Here is a 26,234-nt window from a genome sequence, read left to right on the forward strand (position 1 = left end):
GAGAGACTACTCCTTGTCTCAGAGATCACTCCAGAGGAGGTGGCGATGGCCATCGGGTCTTTCCCGGCTGAGAGGACCCCGGGGCCAGATGGGCTACCCATAGAATATTACAGAGCACACGTAGAACTGCTTGCCCCTAGGTTAGCTCAGCTGTATCGTGAGTGCCTTCAATAGGGTTCCCTGCCGTCCTCTATGAGGGAGGCCCATGTTGTCCTCATCCCAAAACCTAATAAGGACCCCAGGTTGTGCGCCTCCTACAGGCCAATAGCACTCCTAAATTGTGACTTAAAAATACTAACCAAAATACTGGCCACCAGACTCAACAAGGTGATTAAATCTTTGATTGACCCGGACCAAACAGGCTTTATGCCGGGTAGATCCACAGACATCAACATCCGTAGACTATTTTCTAATATCCATGCCCCCCATACTAATCAAGGCACTAGGACTATTGCCTCCCTTGATATGGAGAAGGCATTTGACACGGTAGAGTGGGTGTATCTGTGGGAGGTGCTCAGAAGAATGGGTTTTCCACTGAAGTTTATTGCCTGGTTACGCACATTGTACACCGATCCTCTAGCATGCATTAAACTGAATGGCTCCTTGTCTCCTCAGTTCCCCCTGCGGAGGGGCACCAGGCAGGGATGCCCTCTCTCCCCATCCCTGTTCGCCCTGGCAATGGAACCTATTGCGGAGGCCCTCAGGTGCTCGGCCGACATCCGTGGCCTTAGGGTGGGCTGGCTGGAGGAGAGAGTGGCACTCTATGCGGATGATTTACTGCTTTTTTTAAACGATGCTGGTGACTCTTTGCGGGGAGCACTCGGAATTATGGATGATTTTTCCGCCTTCACCGGGTTGAGGGTTAACTGGCATAAGTCTCAGCTTTTCCCAGTGGATGCGGGGGCCAGGTCCTCCTCGTCCCCCTCTACCCCGCTTCAATGGGTGGATAGGTTCACCTATTTAGGTATCATTATTTCAAGGGAGAGCGAGGATTTTGTCCGGCTTAATCTTGAACCTGTCCTGATAGGGATTAAATCCAAACTAAGGGCATGGGGTAATCTTCCCCTCTCCCTCATGGGGCGCATTAACCTTCTAAAAATGAAAGTCCTCCCCAAACTAATGTACATATTTAGGAATTCCCCACAATGGCTAAATAAAACTTTCTTTAATTCACTTAAACAACTCTTCCTTTCATTTATTTGGGGATCTGGAACGCCTAGATTCAAGTATACCACTCTGACCAGGCCGGTGGACGATGGGGGCTTGGCTCTCCCGGACTGCCACAAATACTTCTTGGCTACTCAGCTTGTGACTGTCCACTGGTGGTTGCTGCCAGATCTGACCAACTCTGCTACGGTGTTGGAGGCAGCTATAGTGGGGTCTCTGGAGGCCTTGAAAGGGTTGGTATTCAGGGGACCCAAAACACCTCATTGCCTCACCCCTTCCATGCGCACCACTATGAGGGCATGGAGGGTGGGGGAGGCGCTGAGAGAGTCCCCGCCGAACACCTGGTCTCCTCACACCCCCCTGTGGCTGAATCCCAACCTACCACAGTTCACCACTATCCCGGATCCTCAGGCCTGGGCCAGATACAAAATACTGACTCTGGAGCATGTTATCACCAATGGGGAGCTTGCTCCCTTTCATGTGTTGTGTACGAAGTTTAACGTGCCTGCACGGGCTCATTTCAGGTATCTCCAGATCGCCCATGCTCATAGATGTCAGTTCTTAGGTCAACCAGTCATAATGGAATACTCGGAGCTTGAGTCCACCCTTCGGGTGAAGGATTTGGAGAAACCCACTTCTCAGATTTATAGGTCCCTGTTGGTTGCTGCCATCCCCGAACTGTCCTCCCTACGCAGGAAGTGGGTGGGGGACATACCGGAACTGGACGATGATGATTGGGGGGAAATCTGGGTGTTCCCGTTCTCTCCACTGGTCTCGGCCAGGGACAAACTTGTTCAGTATAAAATTATACACAGAGCGCACTACACACCCCATAGACTGCACCAGATGTCGCCGACACATTCCCCGGCGTGCTGGAGATGCTCGTATCAGCCAGGGGAGTTTTTTCACATTTTCTGGGCTTGTCCAGCAATTGGGCATTACTGGAAGGAAGTTCTCCAGGTGATAGCTAACATTACTAAGATTAGTATTCCTTTTGATCCTAAATGTTGTCTGCTGGGGCTGGTGGAGCAGTTGATAATCCACAGAGCTAGGAAACTACTCATATCCTTACTACTATACTATGCACGTAAGGCCATCACGATGAATTGGAAGAAATCATCTCCCCCCTCTGTCACGTTCTGGAAGGGTCTAGTGAATGCTAGTTTGCCCCTTTATAGAGCCACCTACGAGGGTAGGGGATGCCCAAAAAAATTTGAAAAGGTGTGGACTTGTTGGTTAGCTGATAGCACTACGGCGACTGATGCAGTAACTAACCATTAAGGTCCTGATATGGTAATAGACTGACCCAGGTATTACTTGTACGTCTATGCTTTGACATTGTGTACTTTTGCTTTTGAGCACGGATTCTCCTGCTGCTAACCCTCCCCTCCATGGGGGCTTAGATACGTTTAGTTTTGTTTTTTTATCGGTCTGCCTGGTTGAGGCCTGTTGTTGCCTCAGAGGCAGACCGATCATGTTGTGTTACCTGTTATGCCCTGCTGCGGTTGTAGCCGTAGTGGAGAGTTTGCCCCTGCGTGGGTACTGTTGGCCCAGGTGTGGGCAATTTTCTATGCTATTGAAAAACTCAATAAAAAAGATTTTACAAAAAAAAAAAAAAAACTGCATTTTGTATTTACTCGTGTTATCTTTGTCTAATAATAAAATGTATTTGATGATCGGAGTCAAGTGTGAGAAATATGTACAAAAATTTTAAAAATCAGGAAGGGGGGCAATACTTTTTCACAGCACTGTATATGGCCAACAAGGACCAGCGATGTACTGTTATGTTGCTGGACTTTGAGTGGTTATACCAATATAATGTCTTCAGGTTTAGGTATCATCCTCATAATTTTTCAGCCGGGAGTCTGCTTTTCATGTAAAAGCAATCCTAGTAGCTAATTAGCCACTAGACTGCTTTTATAAGCAGTGGGAGGGAACATCCCCCCTCCTGCTGTTGTACATGGTTTTCTTGGGCTCTCCTGTCCCACCGGGTAACCCAAAAATGCAGCCGGTGGTTCCCCCAGCTGACCATAGAGCTGATCGGAGACCAGAATGGCCCTAATCATCTCTATGGACTAAGATACTGGAAGTGACGAGCATTTCATGACTTCGGTTTTGCCTCATATAAACAGCGCCATTTGGAAAGCATCTTATCACACCAATCTTGGTGTGATCAGATGCTTTGAGGGCAGAAGAGAGATCTAGAGTCTAATAGACCCCCAAATGTTTAAAAAAGAGTACCTGTCACTACCTATTGCTATCATAGGGGATATTTACATTCCCTGTGATAACAATAAAAATTATAAAAAAAGAAAAAAAATGAAAGGAACAGTGTAAAAATAAAATAAAAAAGCAAAGTAAATAATTAAATAAATAAAGCACCCCTGTCCCCCTATGCTCGCGTGCAAAGGTGAACGCAAGCGTTGGTCTCGTGTTGTATGTCAATAGCAATTGCACCATGCATGTGAGGTATCACCACAAATGTCAGATCGAGGGCAGTCATTTTAGCGTAGGCCTCCTCTGTAAATCTAACGTGGTAACCTGTAAAGGCTTTTAACAGCTTCAGCCCCAGAAGATTTTACCCCTTCCTGTCCAGAGCACTTTTTGCGATTCGGCACTGCGTAGTTTTAACTGAAAATTGCACGGTCGTGCGACGTTGTACGTAAACAAAATTGACGTCCTTTTTTTCCCCACAAATAGTGCTTTCTTTTGGTGGTATTTGATCATCTCTTGAAAAAAGAAAAACACAATATTTTGTACTTTTTGCCATAATAAATATATATCCCCATTTTTTTTTAAAAAGCATTTTTTTTGTCAGTTTAGGCCAATATGTATTCTTCTATAGTGATGGACGAACTTCCGACGGGACGTTTCGCGAACGCGGCCGATAGTTCGCGAACTGGAATGTTCGCGGCGGGCCCCATTGACTTCCATGGGAGGTGAACTTTGCAAACCTACAGGTCAAATTTGCAGCCACAAAATAATTAATAGCTGTGCAAACATAGTCCCACCACATGGCCAATGACATAACACATGTATGAGGTGAATCTGGGATCAACAACTACAAGCATTCTTTTTTTATATGGGAAATTGTTGTGACAATTCAGGACTGTAGAGTGCATGAAGGCAATGGAGGAGAGGGAAGGTCAGGGTAGGCAAAGAAGAGGGTGCAGGAGATGATCACCAGCAGCGTGATATACAGCAATGACACCCGCACTGTGATAGAGTCATCTGACACCAGCACCGTGATAGAGAGCACTGACATCAGCAGCGTGACATACAGCAATGACACCTGCACCGTGATAGAGTGATCTGACAACAGCACCATGATAGAGAGCACTGACATCAGCAGCGTGACATAAAGCACTAACACCAGCACCGTGATATACAGCACTGACAGCAGCACCGTGATAGAGAGCACTGACATCAGCAGCGTGACATACAGCAATGACACCTGCACTGTGATAGAGTCATCTGACAACAGCACCGTGATAGAGAGCACTGACATCAGCAGCGTGACATAAAGCACTAACACCAGCACCGTGATATACAGCACTGACAGCAGCACCGTGATAGAGAGCACTGACATCACCAGCGTGACATACAGCAATGACACATGCACCGTGATAGAGTCATCTGACACCAGCACCATGATAGAGAGCACTGACATCAGCAGTGTGACATAAAGCACTAACACCAGCACCGTGATATACAGCACTGACAGCAGCACCGTGATAGAGAGCACTGACATCAGCAGCGTGACATACAGCAATCACACCTGCACCGTGATAGAGTCATCTGACACCAGCACCATGATAGAGAGCACTGACATCAGCAGCGTGACATAAAGCACTAACACCAGCACCGTGATATACAGCACTGACAGCAGCACCGTGATAGAGAGTACTGACATCAGCACCGTGATATACAGCACTGACACCAGCACCGTAAGCAGCCCCAGGAGAAAGTCAGCATAGCACAGGGATGGTGGGAGCCCCTCATAATGAGCATAGCACAGGGATGGTGGGAGCCCCTCATAATGAGCATAGCACAGGGATGGTGGGAGCCCCTCATAATGAGCATAGCACAGGGATGGTGGGAGCCCCTCATAATATGCACAGCAGAGGTACAGCCCCAGGAGGAAGTCAGCACAGCACAGGGATGGTGGGAGCCCCTCATAATAAGCAGCCCCAGGAGGATGTCAGCATAGCACAGGGATTGTGGGAGCCCCTCATAATAAGCAGCCCCAGGAGGAAGTCACAACAGCACAGGGATGGTGGGAGCCCCTCATAATAAGCAGCCCCAGGAGGAAGTCAGCACAGCACATGGATGGTGGGAGCCCCTCATAATAAGCATAGCACAGGGATGGTGGGAGCCCCTCATAATATGCACAGCAGAGGTACAGCCCCAGGAGGAAGTCAGCACAGCACAGGGATGGTGGGAGCCCCTCATAATAAGCAGCCCCAGGAGGAAGTCAGCACAGCACAGGGATGGTGGGAGCCCCTCATAATAAGCATAGCACAGGGATGGTGGGAGCCCCTCGTAATATGCACAGCAGAGGTACAGCCCCAGGAGGAAGTCAGCACAGCACAGGGATGGTGGGAGCCCCTCATAATAAGCAGCCCCAGTAGAAATATGACACCGCTCAACCTCTTCAAAGAGGAGGGTATGGGCATATAGTACAGTGTGCTTTTTTTGGACAAGGAAGTGAGCCAAATGAAGAAAGAAGGTCTGTGTGCTCGATTTAAAAAATTGTCTATAGACATATACATGGTCTACTGGTCACATGTGTTGAATTCCTCCGAGATCCATGCCTCATTCATTTTTAGAAATGAGAGGTAGTTAACACTGTCGTGAGCTAGGCGAGTACGCTTATCTGTCACGATCCCCCCTGCTGCGCTGAACGTCCTTTCGGACAGGACACTGGACGAGGGGCAAGCCAACAGTTCGATTGCAAATTGGGCAAGCTCTGGCCAGAGGTCAAGCCTGCCCACCCAGTAGTCCAGGGGTTCATCACTCCTCAGAACGTCCACATCGGCCGTTAACCCGATGTAGTCGGACACCTGACGGTCTAGGCGTTCCCTGATGCTGGATCTGGATGACACCTGTCGATGGGTCGGCTGAAAGAATGACCTCATATCCGAAGTCACCAACACATCTTCAAACCGGCCTCTTCTTGCAGGCGCTGTTGGATTGGTACCCACAACTCCTTCTCTGGGAGTGGGAATTTCTCCTCTGCCAGCGTACGCAAAAGCAGAATGCAGCATTTCTCGAAGCAAGGCCTGGAAGTGCTGCATTCTGACAGCCCTCTGTGACGGCAGTAGCATTTCCGCCATTTTGTGTTTGTACCGGGGTCTAAGTACGTTGCCACCCAGTACTGGTCCTTGACCCTTATGCTTATTATATGGGGGTCCCTATTAAAACACTGGAGCATGAAGGCCCCCATTTGCACTAAAGTGGAAGCGGTGTGGTGACCTGGCTCCTGCTCATCATCCAGGATAATGTCGTCCTCTTCATTCTCCTCTCCCCATCCACGCACAACAACAGGGGTCCCAGAAAGGTTTAAAGCATGCTCTTCTTGCTCCTCTTCATCCGCCCCGGCACCATCCTCCTCTGACTCCTCTTCAGACTCCTGTTGTTGACTTGTCTCAGATAGAGTAGCCACTGGCGCGGTGAAAAAAAACCCAGCTCCCCAGAACCTTTTCTGCCGCAGAGTTCATACAGGTAGACGTTAACTGCACGTTTCTGTTAGAGCAGCCTATCAAGCATATAGAAGGTTGAGTTCCATCACGTCGGGCAATCGCAAATAAGACGTCTGACCGGCAGATTGTGTCTCCGCTGATTGTCAGCAAGGCGAGCCATGGCCGTGTAAGATCTTCTGAAATGGGTCGAGATTTTCCTTGCCTGCCGCAAGATGTCCTGGACCCCAGGGTATTTGACAACTAAATCGCTGCACGACCAAGTTTAAGACGTGTGCCATGAATGGCACGTGCGTGATTTTGCCCTGTTTCAATGCGCTAAGCAGATTGGCACCGTTGTCACACACCACTTTACCATCTGTCGAATTGAGCGGTGTTAGCCACTGATCTGCCTGTGAACGCAAAGCTGAAAGGACTGCCGGGCCAGTGTGGCTCTTGGCTTCCAGGCACAACAGACGCAGCACGGCATGGCAACGTCTCACCTGGCATGTCGAATAGGTTCTGGGGAGCTTGGGTGGCGCAGCGGAAGAGACGCTAGCAGCGGGAAAGGAGGAGTCAGCTGAGGAGGATGGAGTAGGAGGAGGAGGAGAAGAAGAGCCAGGCCTGCATGCAATCCGTGGCGGTAAAACCAAATCTACACGGGTGCCACGGGTTACATGCTTGATGGCCGTCAGAAGGTTCACCCAGTGGGCAGTAAAAGTGATATACCTTCCCTGCCCGTGTTTGCTAGACCACGTGTCTGTGGTCAGATGTATCTTGGCACCGACACTGTGTGCCAGAGATACATTCACTTGCCGCTGAACATGGCCATATAGCTCTGGGATGCCCTTCTGTGAGAAATACTTCCTTCCTGGGACCTTCCATTGTGGTGTTCCAATGGCCACAAATTTGCGAAAGGCCTCCGAGTTCTGACAAGCCAGCCGTCAACCGTTGGGCAAGAGGGTTATCCGGCGTCATCATTTTTTTACGCTCGAACATTAGGCCCACGGAAGCCTGCCTTTTTGCAGAAAAACGTGAGCTTGGCGTGATGGAAGGTGGAGTGGAGGACAATTGTGAGGAGAGAGGAGAAGGAGAAGTAGAAGACGAGGCTGGACGGTGAGAGCCTGGAGTGTGGCTTTGTGTGTTCCGTTGCTCCCACTGGGCTCGGTGATGGCTGCTCATGTGCCTTCTTAAGGTGGTTGTCCCTAGGTGAGTGTTGGGCTTACCGCGACTAATGCGTTGACTTCAAAGATTGCAGATGGCAACGCTATTGTCAGCAGCGGACACGTTAAAAAAAGCCCACACTGCCATGTGCCGGTGTCCTGGGAGCGCCAGATGTGACCGTACATGGTCAATGACTCGCTCCTGATACATTAGCAGTCTGCTTTGTCCCTCCTGTGCAATGTAAGTTATTCCTGCTTCTCCTCCCTATCTGCTGGTCCATATCTCCCTCTGAACTCCCCTCCTCTTCCTCTCTTGTGGGCACACATGTGACATCACTAGACACGTCATCATCGACGTCACCTTCCCCACCGCTATAAGTAGAGATCTCGGAGTAGGCAGCAACACCGGGGACCAACCTCCTCCTTGGGCTGATCTGAGTACTGTCGTCAGACTGCTGAGTAGCGGTTGTTGCTACCTCCTCTTCCTGATCCAATACCAAGAGTGGCTGCGCATCAGAAATGTCTTGATATGGATCGGAAAATATATCCTGTGACTCAAGCGGAAGGTATGTGGTGGTGGTGGTGTTGTTGGTGGTAGTGTCTTTGGGGGTGCACATAGCAGAGAGTGAAGAAGAGGGTGCAGATCGAGAGGATGAGGAGGATGCAGAAGAGTAAGGCTGAGTGAGCCACTCAACCAAATCTGGTGCATCCTTTAAAGTAATTGAACGCACCTTCTGCAACTTCCCACTTTGGCTCAAGCCTGTTGCTCCTGCCCTACCCCTACCACCCCTGCGGAAGGGCCTGCCTCTTCCTCTGCCTGTCATTTTTTAAATGACCCTGTGACAAAACTCTCAGTCCCTATACTGATGAAGGACTGCTGCAGTATAGGGCAGTGGTCAGCAGTAGTGCACCTCAACCCTATGTATTGTGGACCTATACCAGTCCTTATGGAATAGCAGACTGTACCTCACTCAACCCTATGTACTGTAGTACCCTATACCTTACCAGTCCTTATAAGGACCTTTGTGGAACAAGTAGGTTGTGACTGATTAGCAGACTGTACGTCAGTCCCTATACTGATAAAGGACTGCTGCAGTATAGGGCAGCGGTCAGAAGTAGTGCACCTCAACCCTATGTATTGTGGACCTTTACCAGTCCTTATAGAATAGCAGACTGTACCTCACTCAACCCTATGTTCTATAGCACCCTACACCAGGTTACCAGTCCTTATAAGGACCTTTGTGGAACAAGTAGGTTGTGTGTGACTGATTAGCAGACTGTACGTCAGTCCCTATACTGATGAAGGACTGCTGCAGGATAGGGCAGCGGTCAGCAGTAGTGCATCTCAACCCTATGTATTGTGGACCTATACCAGTCCTTATGGATTAGCAGACTGTACCTCACTCATCCCTATGTACTGTAGCACCCTAGACCAAGTTACCAGTCCTTATAAGGACCTTTATGGAACAAGTAGGTTTTGTGTGACTGATTAGCAGACTGTACGTCAGTCCCTATACTGATGAAGGACTGCTGCAGTATAGGGCAGCAGTCAGCAGTAGTGCACCTCAACCCTATGTATTGTGGACCTATACCAGTCCTTACAGAATAGCAGACTGTACCTCACTCAACCCTATGTACTGTAGCACCCTACACCAGGTTACCAGTCCTTATAAGGACCTTTGTGGAACAAGTAGGTTGTGTGTGACTGATTAGCAGACTGTACGTCAGTCCCTATACTGATGAAGGACTGCTGCAGTATAGGGCAGCAGTCAGCAGTAGTGCACCTCAACCCTATGTATTGTGGACCTATACCAGTCCTTATAGAATAGCAGACTGTACCTCACTCAACCTTATGTACTGTAGCACCCTACACCAGGTTACCAGTCCTTATAAGGACCTTTGTGAAACAAGTAGGTTGTGTGTGACTGATTAGCAGACTGTACGTCAGTCCCTATACTGATGAAGGACTGCTGCAGTATAGGGCAGCGGTCAGCAGTAGTGCACCTCAACCCTATGTATTGTGGACCTATACCAGTCTTTATAGAATAGCAGACTGTACCTCACTCAACCCTATGTACTGTAGCACCCTACACCAGGTTACCAGTCCTTATAAGGACCTTTTTGGAACAAGTAGGTTGTGTGTGACTGATTAGCAGACTGTACGCCAGTCCCTATACTGATGAAGGACTGCTGCAGTATAGGGCAGCAGTCAGCAGTTGTGCACCTCAACCCTATGTATTGTGGACCTATACCAGTCCTTACGGAATAGCAGACTGTACCTCACTCAACCCTATGTACTGTAGCACCCTACACCAGGTTACCAGTCCTTATAATGACCTTTGTGGAACAAGTAGGTTGTGACTGATTAGCAGACTGCAGCAGAAGGGCAGCAGTCAAGTATAATATTCTTTCTATATTTGGAAGAAAGAATATTATACGTGTACAAGCCTATTACCATACCACTGATACCAGTCCTGAAAAGAACCTTTGTGGACCTAATATAGTAACAGCTACTGATTAAACTGACCCTCACTGCCTCACACACAGCTTCCTGCCTGTCCCTATATAAACTGACACAACAGACGCTGCTGGAACAATAACTGGAATAGCACTTTTGTGGACCTGATAGTAACAGCTAATGACTAAACTGACTGTCCCTGCAGCACACACCGTCCTGTCCCTTTCTCTAAACTGACAAAAGACACTCAGGCTGCTGCAACAATCACTAGCACAGCACTGCCTCAAACCTATATCCTGAACTACACCTAACACCTATACCAGTCCTGAAAAGAACTTTTGTGTACCAAATAGCTAGCGATTTGGGTCACTGCAATGTCTCTCTGCTCCACACAGCAACCTCTCCCTATAGTGACAGAAGTAAGAATGTAAAATGGCCGCCGGATCGGGTGTATTTATAAGTTAGGGGGAATGTCCAAGTGTCCATGTGCTGTAATGTCTCAATTGGCTGTCCTGTACCCCATGATGGATGTGTCATCATAGGTCAAAGTTCTTTTACACAGAAAACACGGAATCGGGCGGACCGCGAACAGCCGAAATTCGCAGCGAAACGACCGCCGGGCGAACCGTTCAGCCATCACTATTCTTCTACATATTTTTTGGTAAAAAACAATCACAATAAGCATATATTGATTGGTTTGCACAAAAGTTATAGTGTCTACAAAATAGGGGATATTTTATAGCATTTTTATTCTTATTTTTTCTTTTTTACTAGTAATGTTGGCAAACTGCGATTTTTATTGTGACTCGGACAATATGGTGGACACATCAGACAATTTTGACACATTTTTGGGACCATTGCCATAATTACAGCGATCAATGCTATAAAAATGCATTGATTATTGTAAAAATTTCACTGGCTGTGAAGGGATTAACACTAGGGGGCAATCAAGACGTTAACTGTGTTCCCTAATGTGTGTTCTAACTGAAAGGGGGAGGGGACTGACTAGGAGAGATAACAGATCGCTGTTCATTCCCTGTATGAACAGACGATCTGTCACATCTCCACCCAGAGACCCGGGATCTCTGTGTTTACACAAAACATGGCATGGGTATATCAAACATGGCATGGGTATATATGAAATTCCACCCCAAGATACATTCTGCTGCTTCTCCTGAGTACAGGGATACCACATGTGTGAGATTTTTTGGGAGCCTTGCTGCGTACAGGACCACGAAAACCAATCACTGCCTTCAGGCTTTCTAAAGGCGTAATATGGTGAGTTTACGTCTCACTACCTATCACAGTTTCGCAGGCCCTGAAATGTCAAGATAGCACAAAACCCCCACGAATGACCCAATTTTGGAAAGGTATTTGCTAAGAGGTATGGTTAGTATTTTGCAGCTCTCATTTGTTTTTTAAAATTAAGAAAGTAATATTTTTTTTTTTCAAAACTTTGTGACGAAAAGCAAGATCTGCAAAATACTCAACGTGCCTCTCAGCAAATACCAAAATGGGGTCACTTGTGGGGGGTTGTGCTATCTTGGCATCTCATGACCTCTGAAACTGTGATAGTTAGTGAGGAGTAAAATCACCATTTTACACCCTTAGAAATCCAGAAATCCAGGGTTTCGGGGTCCTGTACACGGCTAGGCTCCCAAAAAGTCTCACACATATGGTATCCCTGGACTCAGAAGAAGCAGCAGAATGTATTTTGGGGAGTAATACCACATATACCCATGGCATGTTTGAGCAATATATCATTTCAGTGACAACTTTGTGTACATTTTGTTTGTCATTTTTTGAAAAACTAAAATACTAAATAAAATCCAATTAAATATCCAATGGGCTCAACATGCCTATGCCAGCAATTTCCTTGGGGTGTTTACTTTACAAAAGGGGGTCAATGGGGGGTGGTTTGTATTGCCCTGTCATTTTAGCACTTCAAGAAATGAGATAGGTAGTCATAAACTAAAATCTGTGTACATTCCAGAAAATGTACCATAGTTTGTAGACGCTATAACTTTTGCGCAAACCAATAACTATACGCTTATTACATTTTTTTTTACCCAAGACATGTGGCTGAAAACATTTTGGACAAAAAAGTATGACTAAAATTGAGTTTATTGGATTTTTTTAATAACAAAAAGTAGAAAATATAATAATTTTTTCAAAATTTTTGATCTTTTTTCCATTTATATCGCAAAAAAATAAAAATCCCAGAGGTGATCAAATACCACCTAAAAGTAAGCTCTATTTATGGGAAAAAAGGGACTCAAATTTTGTTTGTGTACAGCATTGCATGACCGCGCAATTACCATTTAAAACGGGGCAGTGACAAATTGCAAAAAGTGCTCTGGTCATTAAGGTGGCAAATCCTTCCAGTCCTTAAGTGGTTCATGAGATATCAGAGGTCTAAAAGACCCTGATGTCTCAAATGACCTCCACGGAAGCTAATGGCGTGCAGACCGCTTCAGACAGAAAGGGGAGATTAGAAAACAGATGTTTGCTGATCTCCCTCCCTTCAACTTGGCATTACCTGCTATGGCAGTCCTGAGTGGGTCCATTGATAGGTGCGTCAAGCCACACACTGAGAAGTGTGTGCGTTTGGTGTGGGGGACGACACTAAGGGGGTTGAGTGAATGTGATCTGGAGGCTGCTCTGCTGCTGAATTGTTTCCATCTGACAGCTTGTCAGATTCACACACACAGTGAGACACTTACTTTTAGGTTGTTTATTCTTGTGTTTGCAGAGCAGTAAAACTGTATACAGTACTACCTATGATGGTGGCAGTGCTTTGCAGCATAAGGGAGAAATGCAGCTCATGTACACAGTTTTACTGCCCCACAAACACAAAAGTAAACAAGACCTAGACTAAGCATGTCACTGTGCTTATTAACAATATGATGATGATCATATCACAGCAAGTGCTGTATAACTGTCTGTCCCATGGCTGTCTGCACTGACTTGCTACTTGTAATACTAGTAGTTTACAGGTGTTGTATCTGTCGGTACATTCAATACAGAAGATTTTTGAAGTTCAGTTGTGCTGTCTGCCTGTGCATTGAGATCCCTGTACTGTGCCCTCAGAGACATCCCTTCTCTGTCACCTCGCACCAGGCGTTTGCAACCTCTGAGTCCTTCCTCAGGACCTCAGCACTTACTAAAGGAGGCAAGTAGATCACTCCGCCAGGTAAAGGCAGTGAGTGGATGGCCGGTACTTTCATTTTAACATCAGGACTAAGGTGTTCGCAACCTGCATGTGTAGAGCCCGCCAGGAAGTCAGCACTGCACAGCGCTAATCACAGGCAGTGAGACATTTCTTGATTTCTGCAGCCGCAGATAGGGTAAATGTCTCACTGTCTGTGATTAGCGCTGTGCAGTGCTGACTTCCTGGCGGGCTCTGCACGTGCGGGTTGCGAACACGCCTAATCAGGACAGAGCACCGGCTTTATATCCCTGCGCCCCGAAAATGTCAAATTAGTCCACTCTCTGCTCCTGCCTTCTGGGCCTTTCTGTTAGGCTGATGGGGCCCAGGAAAATGTAATTTAACCCCTTGCAAGCCTAGGAACTTGGCTTGATCTGATGATCTGTTTTAAACTGCTGTATTGTATATTTAGATGAATAATAAAGCTGCCCGGGGCCCCTGTGAAGCCGATAGGGGTGGGCCAAGTACAGGAGGACCGGTTACTATATAATACTTAACCCTCAGCACGACACAGTAATTTACTTCTAACACAGTACAGTAATTATCCAGGGCATAATTCAATACTTAACCCTCAACATTGCACATTAATTAACCCCCAACAATGCAGAACAATTAACCCCAAACACTGCATGACAATTAACCCCCACAGTGCACAACAATTAACCCTCAGAATTGCACAATAAATAAACTCAACACAATAATCAGTATGCCACAACAATTAGCCACCAGCATTGCACAGTAATAAACCCCTAGCACAACACAAAAATAAACACCTGGCATAACACCTTAATAAACCTTCAAAAGTACACAATAATAAATCTTGAGCATAGCACAGTACCTCCAACCACACACAATAATTAACCCCCAACATTGCACAACAATAGACCCCCAGCAACACAGCAATCAGTGTGCCCTTCCTTGTACAACGTAAAAGATAGCAAACAGAGTGAAGAGGTCAGCACTATATAGCGTATAGAATGTGGGGGTCAAGACTATGTACAACATTAGTTTCTACTTTCTCAGTGTGACCTGTTATATTGGTAGTCAATATTCAGCGCGCCCCCTTACATTGGTGGTTAGTGTACCCTGTGTACAATGGTGATCAGTATGCCCTCTGTATACTCTGTGTACCTCATTGCCAGTGGCATTGCATGCTGGTGGTCAGTGTGCCCCTGTATACTGTTGATGCTGTATACTGGTGGTCAGGTTTTTTTTCTCAAAGAACAGGGACAGGAACTCCACCACACCCCCTCTACAATGCAAACAGCTCTCTCATTCGAGGGGGAGATCAAATGGTGGTTTTGGCCAAATTGCACTACCAATGGGAGGGTCCTATAGGGGCATTGTTAAATTCCAGGAGTGCATTCCAGACAGGGTGCAGAATTCAGGAGTGCGCTATGCATCAAGTGACTGGTTCAGGAGTGCACTATGTACAGAGTGAAGGGCTGAGAAGTGTGTTGTGTGCAGTTACCCCCATTAGGACCGATAGTGCCTAATAATGCACTATGTTCTCATTAGTTTGTTCTAGAACCCTAGATATGTTACAACGCTTACTTGGTTACTCAATGTTGCCACCCAGTGGCTTGATGGTTTTTTTCAGTTTCTTCCCCCTCTTCCATTCTTCTCTCCTCCCTCACTCTGTTCCCTACTTCCCCTCCCTCCCTTATGTCTGGTCTGGGCAGGTCTCTGCACTGATACAGGTAAGATTTAATATCCTCCCCTTTTGTTATGACCATGCCGCCACTTGATCACATAACTCTAACGTCTTTTAACTGCAGAGGCCTCAATACCCCTAAAAAAACTAAGCCAGGTGCTGTACCACTTTCACAAAGCCAAAACTAAAATCCTACTCTTGCAGGAAACACATTTTAGGAGCTCAGCTGTCCCGACTCTTAAAAACCCCCATTACCACCAGTGGTACCACAGTACAAATCCACAGGCGAAGTCCAAGGGAGTGTCTATAGCCTTCCACAAATCGTTTCACCCAGAAGTCTTAGGCCGCGTACACACGCGGGGACTGTTCGCCCCACTTTGTCCGTCAAACAGTTTCGGCAAACAGTCCGCTCAAAATTAGCATGGACGGACATGGCCACACACGACGGACGAACAGTTTGCTGAAACCGTGCGCGATGACGTGAACGGCTTGTACGACGGGACGAAAAATACGACGTCCTATACACTGCATTATAACTTTCGGCGTGAAAATCCTTTCTGAGCATGCGCGCAACTTTGTTTGACGAACAAGCCTACACACGCGGGGACTGTCCGCTGAAACAAGGTTTCAGTGGACAGTTTTTCGGAATTTCCGAAAAACCTTGTTCAGCGGACTGTTCGCTGAAACTGTCCGCTGAAAGCCCACACACGAGCGGACTGTCCGCTGAAACTTGGTTTCAGCGGACAGTTTCAGCGAACAGTCCCTGCGTGTGTACGCGGCCTCAGATTCCCTTATTGATCCGCTAGGACGTTATTTGTTTCTCAAACTAAAATCTAACTCTTCTATTTTGACAGTGGCTAATGTATATGGACCAAACCAGGACCAGGCAAACTTCCTATCTAAAGTTGTGAGCAAGTTGCTTTCCTTTGGTGGTCCCTGTTTTATCCTAGGTGGCGACCTCAATGTGTCCGTTTCTCCAGCCATGGACTCTTCCTCGGGTAAGTCCACCATGTCCCACACTGCTCTCGCACACATAAAAACACTCCTACACTCTGCACAACTGGTAGATGTGTGGCGAGTGCAACACCCATTCGAAAGAGACTAACAGCTGTTATTCCGTAGCACACAACTCCTACAGCCGCATCGACTATTTCTTAATCTCCCAATTCCTGCTCGACTCAACATGGCTCCCGCCTCAAAAAAGCTAGAACGGCAGACATCTCACAACTACTGACAACTATAAAAACACTTGAACTATCGCATAAACGTGACCCAGACCCAGAAACATACGTCGACCTAATGTGCGCAGAGAATTGCTTAGTCTTTTGGACACAAACTCCCTCATTGCCAGAGACTGGGGCCGCAACCGACACTATGCTTTAGCTAACAAATGCGGACAACACCTGGCAAGGGTCTTGCACCCTTGTCCCCAACGTCGACCGATCAAACACATCTGCACCACAGACCAGCAAAAGATAAGTAACCCACGAGGTATCTCGGATGCCTTTAAATGCTATTACTCCGACCTCTACAACCTACACCCACCGACCATGACAACCAGTAGGGATAACTCACACCTTTCGGATATGCGGTACTACATATTAGAGACTGCCCTACCACAGGCAACCGACATAGATAACCCCTAACGATAGCGGAATTTCTCACCGCTATTAAAGACTTGAAATCTGGTAAATGCCTGGGCCCTGACGGGTTATCCCCTAGATTTTACAAGTCATTTGCCCAACTCCTAACCCCATTGATGTCCACTGCATTTAACTCTATAGATGATTCCCATCCACCTTCCAAAACCGTATTATCCGCTAATATCTCAGTCACCCCAAAACCGGATAAGGACCCCTCGCAATGTGGTAGCTACCAGCCAATATCGCTCCTCAACCTCAACATCAAACTCTACGCTAAGGTCCTGGCAAACTGCCTCTCCCCCCTCCTACCCTCAATTATCCATAAGGACCTGGTGGGCTTTGTCCCCGGCCGTGAAGCCACGGACAATACCACAAAAAACTATACATCTTATTTCCTACGTGCAAAGGCATAATCTAAAGGCCTGCCTGCTATCGTTCGATGCGGAGAAGGCCTTTCACCGAGTCAAATGGGATTTCTTACGTCTCTCCCTCGAACAGATAGGCCTTGAACCTACCTTTGTGTCCAAAGTCATGACACTTTATTCCAATCCCTCTACATCGGTCCTGGTCAATGGCTCTCCCTCCGCACCATTCCAGATATCCAATGGCACTCACCAGGGCGGCCCCCTATAACCGTTACTCTTTGTGTTGGTGATAGAACACCTGGCCCAAGCAATTAGACATAACACATCTATAGTGGGGATACAGACACCCTCCTCTGACCATAAAATATCTCTGTACGCGGATGACCTTCTGGTCTATGTACAACAGCCACACACGTCCCTGCCCTTGCTGATGCTAGAATTTCGTAGGTTTGGGAAATTTAGTGACTTCAAATTGAATATGTCCAAGACAGTAGCCCTTAATGTATCCCTGTCATGAACAACTCCTGCCCAGGTACAGGCTAACTTCCCATTTCAATGGAGCCCCAAGAGCATCTCCTACCTGGGGATAATGATTCCCTCTGACCTGTCAGAGCTATATGCCCTAAACTATCTCCCCCTGTTAACTAGACTCCAGAAGGAACTAGACGCTTGGAACTTGTCCCCATTACCATGGTTTGGGCGCATAAATACCCTGAAAATGGACACTCTAGCCAAACTACTTTACATATTTCAAACCGTACCTATTACCGTCCCCAACGCTTTTTTACCTCACAAAGCTCTATGTCCATACGATTCTTATGGCACCAAGGCATGTTCCACATTAGATATACTTTACTTACATATCCAAAAACCCAGGGCGGGGTAGACCTCCCTGACTTTGAACTATACCATAGAGCGGCGCTACTGTCCAGGATTCTGGAATGGTTCCCTCGCCCCTTCACCAAAGCGTCCACCATGGTAGAACAAGACCTATCCACTTATGACCTCCGAGCTCTACTCTGGGGACACGGACAACACCTACATTTACTCTCTTCAACTTCCCCACTGACCACTGCGGCCCTACACCTATGGTATAAAAAATTCATGTAATCATTGTTGTCCTCAGATACCTCACCCCTCACATCCTTATTCGACCACCATGCAGTACCCCAAGGGGAGGGTTCTAACACAATAGGCCCCTATTCCCACTCCGCCTGTCCTGTGGCAAGTTCATTTGTAGACCACGCCTCAGGTAAACCAGTGGTGCCGGATACTCATGGCAACTGGCTCACAGCCCTTCGCATAACCTCCTTTTGTTCTAACCTCTTTTCCTCCTCCCAAATATATAGACCCCTCAAAGGATACGAACAGCTGTGCTCTCTTTCCAAAACCCCAAAACACTTACTCTCTACCATGTATACATTACAACATGCATTATTACATGACCAATCCCCCTCTTATACCAGGAAGTGGTCCATGGATCTGGGAAAGGAACTCACCTCAGTTGATTGGCAGAAATCATACTATTTCACGCATTAAAAAATCTTCAACGTCCTGTTACACGCAGGAGAAAAACTTCAAGCTCTTATCTCGATGGTACAGGGACCCTCAGTCTCTCCACAAAATCTTCCCATCCATGCCCCCTTCGTGTTGGAGGTGCAGATCGGCAGATGGAAGCTACTTGCATATATGATGGGAGTGTTAGTCTATTCAGCTTCTATAGTCACAGGTCTTCTCTATTTGCAGCAGCCTCTACGATCAACCTCTACAACCTTCCCCAGAAATAACATTGCTGTCTATGCTACCTGGCTCTATAACCTCCCAGAAACGCACCTTACTGCGCTTCTTCCTGTCAGCTGCCAGACAAATTATTCCCCTATTTTGGAAATCCACCACCAACCCCCCCCTTGCCCTATGGGTCTCTAAAGGCAATGACATAATGCGTATGGAGGAGATGCTGGCCCTTGAAAATGATACTTTCAATAAATTTAAGGTCCAATGGCTCATTTGGATAGAATACTCCTCCTCGGACTCCCTGAAGAATCTGCTGACACCCCAGGGTACACACTGCGTATAGAATGCAGAGTTCAGGAGTGTGCTGCCTAAAGAGTGCAGACCTTATGAGTGTGTAATGCACAAAGTGCCAAGTTCAAGGGTGCGCTACATACCGAATGCATAGTTCAGGCATGCACTGCGTACAAAATACAGGCCTCAGGAGGGCAGTTAAAATATGGCATGCAGTTAAAATATGTAGACTGTAGAAGAATGTCCATAAAAGCAAATGCGATGGAATGAAGTCCTCATCCTTGTTCCATGTGACAGGCACAAGACAAGTGAAGAGAAGATAGGTGTAATATAAACCAGAGAGAATTGTGCTCCACACTCAATGTGAGTTTGCACAAACTGCTTACCAGACATAAATGACCACTGAATTTTAGGTGGTCAAGCAGGGCACGAGGAAATAGGTCTCCATCAAACCATATAGGCTCTCCTCACTTACACTGCTCCAGTGTAACTCAGAGATAAAAACAAACAAACCGCTTTCATAGTGCAATATATAAATGACCGATTTATTGGCAAAACAAATGATTGCATTTACAAGGAATCTGGATAAGAACAGCATGTAGTACAATCTAAATGGACAGACAATTGTTCCCTCAGGGCTCTCCCATACATTGACCAATCAGAAAAGAATCACGTGATGACATCACCATTGTAGGCTTCACCCTATGCGTTTCATCAAAAAGAACGTCGTCTGGGGATAGGAACACAGATGAGGACTTTTTTTCTATCTCATTTGCTTTTATGGACATCCTTCTACAGTTTACATATTTTAACTGCATGCCTTTGTACTGACTGTCTGGGTAGTGTGATTGATATTTATCATTTATTTAAACAAAAAATATTTTGGTGATCATTTATAGGCTCATATGACTGACGTTTCTAATCACTTATTGGTCATCTCATCTCCTAGCGCTGCAATGTTTTTATATGACTATGTACAGAGTGCAGGGTTCAGGAGTGTGCTATGTAGAGGATGCAGAGTTCAGGAGTGCACTGCTCACAGAATGCAGGGTTCAGGAGTGCACTATGTACAGAGTGCAGAGTTCAGGAGTGTGCTGCATACAGGGTGCAGAGTTCAGGAGTGTGCTGCATACAGAATGCAGGGTTCAGAAGTGCACTATGACATACAGAGTGCAGGTTAAAAAGTATGCTACATACAGAGTGCAGAGTTTAGGAGAGCACTTTGTACAGAGTGCAGGGTTCAGGAGTGAGTTACGCACAGAGTGCAGGGTTTAGGGGTGCGATATGTACAAAGTGCGGAGTTCAGGGGTGCACTATGTACAGATTGCAGGGTTTAGGAGTGTGCTATGTACAGAGTGCAGAGTTCAGAAGTGCATTACATACAGAGTGCAGTGTTCAGGGGTGTGCTACATACTGAGTGCAGAGTTCAGGAGTACGTTACACACAAGTGCAGAGTTCAGGCGTGTGTTACGTACAGAGTGCAAGAGTGCATTACACACAAAGTGCAGAGATCAGGAGAGAGATACGTACAGAACTGAAGCTTCAGGAGTGCATTACACACAAAGTGCAGAGTTCAGGGGTGTGAAATGTATAGCGTGCAGAGATCAGAAATGCACTGTGGACAGATGCAGAGCTCAGCAGTGTGCTGCATACAGAATGTAGGGTTTAGAAGTGTGCTACATATAGAGTGCAGAGTTCCAGAATGTGTTATGCACAAAGTGCAGATTTCAGGGGTGCACTGCATACAGAATGCAGAGTTCAGGAGAGTGCTGTGTACAGAATGCACACTTCAGAAGTACAAAGTGCAGAGTTCAGGGGTGTATAGTGTACATGTAATGCTCAGCATCCAACAGCAGTAATACATTCTCTGACAACCCCCTTGGTTGTTGAGGCCACACTGTGGAAACTATGAAGAGTACTGCCTGTGGTATGAAATTGAAATCATTGCTGATCAAACAAAAATTCTAAGTTGCAGGAGGAGGAACCATTTACCTCAATTCAGCTCTGTAAATTGGGGAATTCTAGAAGAATGTGAGCCTCCTCACTCTCCAGAATTCATGTGTACAAGCTGCTGCCAGACTACAGTAACTGTGCGCATCTCCTGTCCCCCTCCTCCTCTGCTGTGTTAGAGATGTGCAGAGCAAGGAGGGTTCTGTGCCTCAGAGAATATTACTCCACCTCCCTGAGAGAGCCTGTGCAGCCAGAATGAGAAGAAGATCATCAGGGCCTGCAGCTCTGAGCTGCTGTATCCCTGCAAAGCAAGTGCCTGCCCACTCACATTGTTTTGCAAGTTTGTATTGATCTAAGGTGGATTGATACAGTTTAACAAAGCAATGTGTGTGATCCAGGCAGACCCAACCTAGTGCCACCCTTGACTGGATTCAACAGTGAATTAGGTTTTTAAAGGCTAAGTTCACCTTTACTAAAATTAAATAGTAATAAATGCATATGATTTTGCAACCTGGCAAGGTCAGTTTTATGGGAAATTATAATGATTTTTGTTATTTGTTTATTATTTATCAGTCTTCACAGTGCCCCCATTCTCAGCCTGCACAATCCCCCACCATCCTCAGTCTGCACAGCCCCCCCATCCTCAGTCTGCACACTCCTCCCCATCCTCAGTCTGCACACTCCTCCCCATCCTCAGTCTGCACAGTCCCTCCCCCATCCTCAGTCTGCACAGTCCCCCACCCCATCATCAGTCTGCACAGTCCTCCCCATCCTCAGTCTGCACAGTCCTCCCCATCCTCAGTCTGCACAGTCCCTCCCCCATCCTCAGTCTGCACAGTCCCCCCCCCATCCTCAGTCTGCACAGTCCTCCCCATCCTCAGTCTGCACAGCCCCCCCACCCTTCCTCAGTCTGCACAGTCCTCCCCATCCTCAGTCTGCACAGTCCCCCCCCCTCCATCCTCAGTCTGCACAGTCCTCCCCATCCTCAGTCTTCACAGTTCCCCCATGCTCAGTCTTCACAGTTCCCCCATGCTCAGTCTTCACAGCCCCCCATCCTCAGTCTTCCCAGCCCCCCATCCTCAGTCTTTACAACCCCCCATTCTCAGTCTTCACAGCCCCCCCCATCGTCAGCCTTCACAGACCCCCCTCCTCAGTCTGCACAGTACCCCCAATCCTCAGTCAGCAAAGTCCCCCACCATCCTCAGTCTGCACAGTCCTCCCCATTCTCAGTATTTGTCTTTGTACTCTTCACCTGGTTGCCGCCACACACGCTTGACACCATCTGAACCAAATAAGTTTGTCTTGGCCTCATCAGACCACAGGTCATGGTTCCAGTAATCCATGTCCTCAGTCTGCTTGTCTTTAGCAAAACTGTTTGTGGGCTTTCTTGTGCATCATCTTTAGAAGAGGCTTCCTTCTGGGACGACAGCCATGCAGTGTATGGTTTGAGCACTGACAGACTGACTCCCCACCCATTCAACCTCTGCAGCAATGCTGGCAGAACTCATATGTCTATTTCCCAAAGACAACCTCTGGATATGACGCTGAGCACGTGCACGCAACTTCTTTGGTCGACCATGGCGAGGCCGGTTCTGAGTGAAACTCGTCCTGTTAAACTGCTGTATGGTCTTGGCCACCATGCTGCAGCTCAGTTTCAGGGTCTTGGCAATCTTCTTATAGCCTAGGCCGTCTTTATGTAGAGAAACAATTTTTTTTTTCAGATCCTTAGAGAGTTCTTTGCCATGAGGTGCTATGTCGAAATTCCAGTGACCAGTATGAGAGAATGAGAGTGATAACACCAAATTTAACACACCTGCTCCCCATTCACACCTGAGACCTTGTAACACTAACGAGTCACGTGACAGAAAATGGCAAATTATGCCCAATATGGACATTTTCACTTAGGGGTGTACTCACTTTTGTTCAGTGTGTTGAGTTATTTTGAGGGGACAGCAAATTCACACTGTTATACAAGCTGTACACTCACTACTTTACATTGTACAAAGTGTAATTTCTTCAGTGTTGTCACATGAGAAGATAGAATAAAATATTTACAAAAATGAGAGGGGTGTGCTCACTTTTGTGAGATACTGTAGGTTGCTTGCAGCACTGGGATCCTGATCACACTACCCTGTCCTAAAGTGTGTAATTTGATGAACTTTAATGTATTGTTCACTGTGGAGTTGAGATGGTGTGCTTGCCACTGGCATTTTGGTGTGTATATATATATGTATATATATATATATATATATACGGTATATATATATATATATATATATATATATATATATATATATATATATAGGCCATTTTTCCCACCTTTTAGTAGAATGCACATAGTACGTAACTAAATTTATAGAACAGATAACTTTAAATTTGCCAGGTATAATAAAATATTTACCTGTTGCCAAGGAGCATGGGACAAAGAAAATCAGCCCTGAAATAAGAAGATAAACGTTATAGAGTAGAACCAGCAAGGGTTGTAGGAGGAGAAAATGTACAGCCAGTATAGAACAGACATAAAGCTATTGTCTGCAGAATTTTCTGCTTCCTTATTACTGAGAAAGGTTAATAAAATCAAAAAGAGAGGCTCTTTTATTTGAAACCAGGACCCGAAGAAGCTACTGTTAGCCCTAGTACACACGGTCGGACATTCCAACAACAAAATCCATCGGATTTTGTCCGAAACTTGTGTTGCACACACACGGTCGGACAAAGTTGTCGGAAAATCCGAGCGTACGTAACGTGATGACGTTATTTCATTACGACGGGACTACGTTCAGGCTAGTAGCCAATAGCTTTGGTCTAGGAATTTGATCAGAGCATGCGTGGCACTTTGTCCGATCGGAATTCTCTACACACAATTGGACAAAGTCCGATTGGATCATGTTTTCAGAAAGATTTATAGCCCAGCTCTAAAACTTTGTCCATCAGATATTCTGACGGAAACAGTCCGATAGAGCCCACACACAGTCGGATTATCCGACAACACGGTCCGATCGGACATTTTCCGTTGGAATGTCCGACCGTGTGTGCAAGGGCTTATGAAACATACTAATTTGATCCAATAATATACAGTTATAGTCCTCATGCACACAGGGCATCTGTAAAAACACCTCTGAACGCCAGAACTGCTGGCAGGAAAAGGCTAAGCAAAAGCCACATATTACTCACTAGTTTAGCCCCTTTTAAGTGTATCTAGTGTTTGAGCATTAATTCATTCTATTGGCCAAAATGTTATGTTATTCTGGCCATTTAAATGCATTTATGTTCAAACGCTAAACACACCTAGTGTTTATGAAAATGTATATGTGTTTAGATGCATTTAGATGTATTTTGTGCTTTTTCTGCTTTAAGGCCCCTTTCACACTGGGGCGTTTTTCAGCCGCTACAGTGCTAAAAATAGCGCTTGTTAGCGCCTGAAAAAATCTGGCCCCTTTCACTCCAGTGTGAAAGCCGGAAGGCTATCACACTGGAGCGGTAAAAAAAAGTCCTGCTAGCAGCATCTTTGGAACAGTGTATTCACCACTCCTAAACCGTTCCTACCCTTTGAAATCAATGGGGCAGCGTGGCTATACCGCCGGCAAAGCTTTGCAGGCGGTTTTAACCCTTTTTTGGCTACTAGCGGGGGTTAAAACCACCTAGCTAGCAGCTGAATACTGCAGCTTAAACGACGGTAAAGCGGCGCTATTTTTAGCACCGCTTTACTGCCGATGCTGCTCCCGCCTCAGTGTGAAAAGGGCCTTAAGCTACTCTCAACAACACATCTTTAGTCTTGTTATTTTTTTTTCAGCCTGTCAACACTCCTCCTCTAATATGCCTAATACGCATTACCATGCAGAAATTATTTGATTTGATTATCACCAGTGGGTTGAATCACCCACCGATTTTTGTAGTTTTTTTTCCTAACTCACTGGTGATATGTCACTGCTTGAATTCCCTAACCCCTGCCTTGTCTATGATAATGCAAAGTGGCAGGGTGTCACACACCATGCTTTTTGCTTCATGATCTAAAGTGAATAAAAAAGTAGAAAAAACATCATAACTGCAGCAATGGGTAGCCAGAGCAATGAATCATGCTGCTAGAGTAAAAGAATAAGGCGTTGATAGAGCATCCACAGAAAACCAAAATATGGAATTAACAATTAACCTAACTCACCAAAAAACCTTTAACACACCAAACAACCCCTTTTAAACATCATGGAGAAATGGCTTAACTAAAAATGTATAATTACTTACCAAATTGTATTACAATTATGCTTGTCATCATCCTCTTTCACCTAGATAATGATAGATCCAAAATAACCCACCATGAGAAAACAAAGAGCAGGTAAACAACGTGGAAGAACCAAAGGAAGACTGTGACAAAGGTATGTGCATAGTTAGCTGTTGTTAGGTAGGTAAAAAAAAATATAATAGACTAACACAGGAAACCCAGGGGTGTCCAGGAAATGTATGACTGGTTTTGTTAACTTGGTGTCTCTTTCACTATGACTCTAAATAATTATTATTAAATGTTAAAGTTAGGTTAGGTCTAAAGAACTGGTGCCAACCTCTATGTCAACAGAAATTACTATATATCTCACAGTCTCTGGCATTCAGAAATTACCAGAAAAAAACAGGCATTCCAGGATCTTTCCAAACTTGCCATACTCTCAAAAACATCTAACTTTTTATAGATAGGGGAAAACTGTTTCCAGTATACACAAGGGTCGAAACCACTCCTGATTTGCTCCAATTAGCTTAGGGGCTCATTACAGTGTGATAGGCGCTGACTGGATACATGCAGTACTGTTAAATCTGCTCTTTACTGTGCTGACATTTTCAGGATGGAAGATAGCTCATTAGTGTAGAGAAGTGAACACACCAATATCTATAGTTGACACAGTTGGGTATATACACATACAAGAAATATCATGAAGC

The 26,234-nt window shown here is 46.1% G+C and overlaps 1 protein-coding gene across 2 annotated transcripts in view; it reads right to left on the reverse strand.

Annotated features, from left to right (window-relative positions):
* LOC143956683 (immunoglobulin superfamily member 1-like) overlaps positions 1 to 25,697 on the reverse strand; it is a 134,811-nt gene extending 109,114 nt beyond the window's left edge. For both annotated transcript variants that reach the window (XM_077466877.1, XM_077466876.1), the window contains exons 1-2: positions 25,551 to 25,697; positions 23,713 to 23,748 (exon numbers count right to left, since the gene is read on the reverse strand). In XM_077466877.1, coding sequence (XP_077323003.1) covers positions 23,713 to 23,748; positions 25,551 to 25,581 — 67 coding nt within the window. In that variant the 5' untranslated portion in view covers positions 25,582 to 25,697. The remainder of the gene's footprint in view (positions 1 to 23,712; positions 23,749 to 25,550) is intronic.
* Positions 25,698 to 26,234: the final 537 nt, after the last annotated feature.

This window comes from Lithobates pipiens, unplaced genomic scaffold, assembly GCF_037356315.1.
Source record: "Lithobates pipiens isolate NorthernLeopardFrog02 unplaced genomic scaffold, aLitPip1_a1.2 Scaffold_4, whole genome shotgun sequence".
Classification (NCBI taxonomy): domain Eukaryota; kingdom Metazoa; phylum Chordata; class Amphibia; order Anura; family Ranidae; genus Lithobates; species Lithobates pipiens.